This window comes from Quercus robur, chromosome 11 (genome assembly GCF_932294415.1).
Source record: "Quercus robur chromosome 11, dhQueRobu3.1, whole genome shotgun sequence".
Lineage (NCBI taxonomy): Eukaryota > Viridiplantae > Streptophyta > Magnoliopsida > Fagales > Fagaceae > Quercus > Quercus robur.
The window spans coordinates 49,787,428-49,793,481 of record NC_065544.1 but is presented as its reverse complement, the minus strand read 5'-3'; the positions used below and the strand labels follow the sequence as shown (position 1 = coordinate 49,793,481).

The 6,054-nt window shown below is 35.6% G+C and overlaps 1 protein-coding gene across 1 annotated transcript; it reads right to left on the bottom strand.

Moving 5' to 3' along the window:
* Positions 1-3,805: 3,805 nt before the first annotated feature.
* On the bottom strand, positions 3,806-6,017 carry LOC126705939 (L-type lectin-domain containing receptor kinase IX.1-like). Its single transcript, XM_050405177.1, has one exon. It carries the CDS (start codon positions 5,997-5,999, stop codon positions 4,020-4,022), a length of 1,980 nt encoding a protein of 659 aa, XP_050261134.1. The 5' UTR covers positions 6,000-6,017; the 3' UTR covers positions 3,806-4,019.
* Between the last annotated feature and the right edge of the window lie 37 nt (positions 6,018-6,054).

Here is a 6,054-nt window from a genome sequence, read left to right as displayed (position 1 = left end):
TTCGGACTTTCGTTTCATTAGGTACATATAACCAAGTCCAGAGTAATCATCAGTAAAAGTAATGAAATACTCATAACCACCTCTTGCTTGGATTGACATAGGACCACATACATCTTAATGCACTAGTTCTAGTTCTAGCAAATCTTGGGCTCTTCTACCTTTTGCATTAAAAGGTCGTTTGGTCATTTTACCTTCCAAACAAGATTCACAAACTAGAAATTCATCAAAGTCCAATGGCTCTAAGAGACCATCTTTGATCAGTCTTTGAATCCTATTTGAATTAATATGACCCAAACGCAAGTGCCAAAGATATGCATCACTAGTAGAAGGAAATTTTGGATTGACATAGGACCACATACATCTTAATGCACTAGTTCTAGTTCTAGCAAATCTTGGGCTTTTCTACCTTTTGCATTAAAAGGTCGTTTGGTCATTTTACCTTCCAAACAAGATTCACAAACTAGAAATTCATCAAAGTCCAATGGCTCTAAGAGACCATCTTTGATCAGTCTTTGAATCCTATTTGAATTAATATGACCCAAACGCAAGTGCCAAAGATATGCATCACTAGTAGAAGGAAATTTTCTCTTTAATGATTTTACATGAGAGTCATTATCTAATTCAGAATTATATAATTCATGCTTATAAGCAGTTAAAATATAAAGACCATCCACAATATTGCCAGAATAGATAAACATTTTACCCTTCTCTATTACAACATTGTCTTTAAGGATAACACACTATCCATGTTTACCTAAATAAGTTACAGAAATTAAATTCCTACAAACATTAGGTACATACAATCAATTTTTCAATATTAAAACCCTAGACTCAAAGCATAAATTAAACACTCCAATAGCTACAACCGGAATCCTGCTCCCATCAGCCAAAGTAAGAAACAATTCCCCTTTATTAAGCTTCTGGTCTCCTGGAACCACTACAAAGAATTGCAAATATAATTTGTACAACTTGAATTTACACACCAGGAATCTGTGAATTTCGTACTAAACATATTTCAAGGAGGAATGAACTTTTCAAACCTTTATTATTGGCAATCCTGAATTTTGGACAACTCCTCTTCCAATGTCCTTTCTCACCATAATGGAAACACTTTCCTTTGATCTTCTTTCCGTTGTCGACAACCCCTAAGGCAATTCGGTTACCATCTTGCTTAGTGAAGTCCTTCTTCTTCTTCTTCTTCTTCTTACCCTTACCTTTCGACTTAGGTTGAGAAGTAGAAGCTTCAGCCATATTAGCATCAACACTAGAAGTACCAAGAATGCCTTCCACCACTACCAATTTATTCATTAATTCAGACAAAGAATAAATCTTTTTGTTCATATTATAATTGAGTCTGAATTCCTTAAATGATTCCAGTAGTGACTAGAGTATCATATCTACTTGGGATTCTTCATCAATATCGGCACCTAAAACTTCCAATGTATTCAGATTAGAGATCATTGTAAGACAATGCTTCCTAACTAAACTGCCATCAGTTATTTTGGTATTATAAATTTGCCACATGGTTTCTTGCCTTGTAGAATGACCTTACTCACCAAACATCTCCTTCAGACTTAGCATAATGTCCGAAGCTAGTTCTACATCTTGCATTTGATGCTATAGAACATTTGAGATAGATGCTAGGATGTAGCACTTGGCCATTTCATTAGATTTTTGCCAATGATCTTATCGTTGTTTTTCCTCAAGAGAAGCATCTAATGAAGGAAAGCTAGGACATGGTTGAGTAAGTACATATTTGTGCTCTTCAGCTGTAAGAACAATGTCCAAATTTCTTTTTCAGTCAACATAGTTGGATCCAGTCAGTTTGTTTTGATTAAGAATAGTAACAAGTGGGCTAAATGATGTCATGTTCAAATCTGAAAATAATAAACATGAATATAATAAATAAACTGGACATTATCAATTTAGTATATAAACATATAGCATGGAACCTTAATAAAACCATAATATAATATATGCAACGATAATCCAATCCCATATTCAATATCCCTTAGCATAGAGTGAACATTAAATACTATGATTGATTGAGAACTATTCTCATTATTAATGCTATCATGATAACTCTTATCAAACACTAATAATATGTTGTTATACATTTGGCCTCTAAATAAAAATAGTAAGAACTCAGCATAGAGGATACTATAATATTTAGTCTAGTGTATACCATTGTCTAGAATCATGTGTAGCCACATTTCATCTCCTTAACAGGCTTATTTTGCAGTACAAAACAGCCTCTGCATGGAATGCAAAGCTCAAGGCTAGGACAAGGTGTTTGACCAAACCACTATAAACCAAGAAATTCAATCCCGTAGTACCATGAAATAAATACTCTTCGCATGGAATGCTAAGCTCTAAGCAAAGATAAAGTATATATTTCACACTACTATGAACTGACAATGGAGGCTATGAGATTCAACCCTTGTATCTCTCTCCCACTAGATGTTTTAAATTAAAGGTTTTTATTTATAAAACATGCGTAAACTAATCACACACAGCCTTGCACTTTAAACATTTGAAAACACATAGAAAAATTAGTTTTTTTTTTTTTTGGTTTAAATCTTTACAGTTATACACTTTCACTTAGTATAGACTATAGAGTAACTTTTATTTCTACAGTTTGTTCCTCTCTCTCTCTCGTCATGGTCTTTTCCAGCCCTTTGATTCTGTTGTATTGCCTTAGGCATCAATCAATAGGTCTGGATATATTTTTAAAAACAGTGCTTTGTGAAAAACAGGTTTTGGAAGGAAAAGTAGATCCTGGGAGTCCTGCAATTCTTATCATTAGTTCATCTGCCTTAAGAGCAATAGAACTCCCAAGGTTGAGGAACAGGTACTTTTGGACAAAGTTGATGTCGTTTGCAGATCGATTTAAGGGTTTATACAATTTTAGCCAAACTGATGTGAATTCTTTCGAGATCCGTTTGCAGATCCCTTTTTTTTTTTCATTCCTTAAAAAGTGAAACGTGTATAGAATAGTTGGAACTTGTAACCATGGCTTGAGCATTGCAGGCGACAAAAACTATTGTAATGATACCTCTAGAATCTTATATGCCGCTTTTTCATCATGTTGTAATCCCATGTTATCGTGACCCACATATTTGTTTCTTATGATGGTGTTTGATACTAGAGCTAGGCACACAACATCCATGCCCTATGAACCTTGCTAGAGAGAACCCAAATTGCATGTCTGATGGATGAGAGAGTTTATTTGCAGTTAGTTACACAAATTACTTCATAGTTACACAAATGAAGGGTTACATCCTTTTTGTAACCCATTCCTATGTAACGTGCATTTTACATGAAAGCAAACCTTGTTAAACACTAGGAGAATTTAAATCAGGAATATTTTAAAAACACTAAAATGTGTCAATTAATTAAAATATAAGGCTCTTGACTGATATTTATCTATCTTTTAAATGCTAAGTTACAGTGTCCAATCCATCATAGTTCATGACTGTTAGTTGGTTCAGACTTCAGATATGTATTCTATAAAGGTCATATTCAAGTAGAAATCCAATATGAAAATAAAAAGGTGATTTAAAAAAAATACAAAATGGGTGCCCTATCGACCAATAAGAAAGCCCAACTTACTAAATATAACTCTAGTCATCTTATGCTTAAATGATGGAAAATGTCTTTCAAAAACTCACATGTTTTTTTTAATAGAAGAAAACGCTTAAAAAATTAAAAGCTAAAAGGGAGAGGAAGAGAAAGATAATAATACTTGTACATTTTTATTTGCTTCACTCATGTTACACAATTATATATATATATATTACACCATACAACCTTTCAATCAATTATATTCATTACATAACTTCAATAAATTCCTCACATTTAGTTCGTAAAAAAAAAAATAATAATAATAATAAACAAGAAGCAAAAACAAAACAAAACAAGTTTAAATTATAACTAAAGCAATGCGATGAAGAAGCAACACACAATGGTTTAAACCATGAGGAATTGGTGTTGTAGCTACAGCTTAACTTTTGGTTCTGCTATCCCATCGAACTAGTAGCACCATCGGACAACATTACAGATGTAGTTTCGTTCTCTGTTGAACTGGGCATTTCTAATGGGTGAAGATCAGGCAATGGACCGCCACATTCAAGAACTTGATTTACTTGCCTTATCGAAGGTGGCCTACGTTTATGATTGGGGTGAGAACACCAGAGCCCTACAATTAACAAGCACTTCATTTCTTGCTTATCAAAACCTTCACCCAACCTTTGGTCAGCTGCTTCAAGAACCTTTCTTCTTTTATAGAGCTCTCGAACCAACTTCAACAAGCCTTGTGTGGTACTTTGGTCGGTTGGACTTTTTCCAGTAGCGATCTCTAATGCAACAATTCCAAAACTATAGACATCTGATTCCTTACTAGCCTTACCTGTTGCCATATAGTTGGGATCCATATAGCCCAAGGTGCCAGCCGATGTAGTAGTTCGTGACCCTTTGTCATGGTCCACAAGCCTAGCCAACCCAAAATCCCCAAGTTTAGCATTGAAGTTTGAATCAAGCATAATATTGCTCAATTTGATATCCCTGTGCAACACACAATGTTCCCCTCCTTCATGCAAGTAAAGTAAGGCCTCAGCCAAATTTTTTATAATTGTGTACCTTCTTCTCCATGTCAATAAGTTTCCTTCTCCATAAAGATGTGAATCCAAACTTCCATTGGGCATGAACTCATAAACAAGTAAGAGCTCTCTACTTCTTTCGTGGCACCAACCAATGAGTTCCACCAAATTCCTATGTCTTAGTCGGCTAATGACATTTATTTCTGATGCATACTCATTCACTCCCTGTCTAGACTCCTCTGATATCTTCTTAACAGCAACAGAGGAGTTTGAGTCCATCAAAGATCCTCTATATACCACGCCGAATCCTCCTCGACCCAATATTTGTTCATCATTGAAATTATTTGTCGCATGTGCCAATTCATCATATGAGAACTCTCGAGGTGCTCTTCCCCTTGGGAATTCTTCAACAACATGATTATCAGAAGCACGAACATCATTATCACTCTTATACCTCTTCCACAAGACAAACAGAATCAACACAACAAATACAAATCCAACAACAGTACTAAACACCACAAGAAAAGCAAACCTTAACTTGTTTTCTTTCCCCTGGCCAGAGGCTGAATTGGGGCTTAAACCTACTATTTCCAAACTTGTACTAAAATACCAAGAATAAATAGTATGTATAGCACAGTCATTTCCTGTTGCAGCTGAGAATCCAAAAGTAACCCAATCAGGCAGGAAATCTATCAAATTAACATTTGTAGATAGAGATTGCCTTACAGTAACATTATCTCCAAAACCAGTGAAAGCAACACACAAATCATTTGAACTGGAGTTGTAACTAATCCAAGCTTCATTTATTTTTCCTTCCCTAATAGTAATATTACTAGACCATGACTCATAAGCTTTAGATTTCAAAGAGTTGATATCAATACCTATATGTTCCCCAGGTGGATCCCAGTAGTTCGTAAAGATATCGAACTCCACTGCAACAAAACGACTATTGCTTGTGTTTAAAACCTGATCAAGGCTAGTAAGGCCCAAGGCGCCACCTTTTGCATTCTTGGGAATCGTTGAACCGTTGGGTATGATGAAGAAGGTCATCCCGTCTCCATATACATTTTGATTCCGTGAACTAATGGAAAAGGTAAAATGGGTAGTGAAATCCGTAAGCTTTCCAGTGGCATTGTCCCGCAATTGCAAGGGTTTGGAATATGTGGCTCGACCTTGCAACCATTCTGTGAGGTTGCCGCCTGTGAGTTGGATGGCTTGGTTTTCAGAGTAAGCACTCTCATATGTTATGTCAGTGGTGTCATTACTAAAACTAGTGAAGTTGAAGGATAGCGCACTTGTAAATGTAAATGGGGTTAGTAGAGTGAAGAAATTGGTGATCACAAAGAGATAAAAGAGGATGAAAAGCTGTGGAGATAGGAAATGCTTGATCGTGAGGACCATGATTGAAACTTTGGTCGTACACAGGAGCTTTGGAGTGGAGTTAGGCTTCAGATAT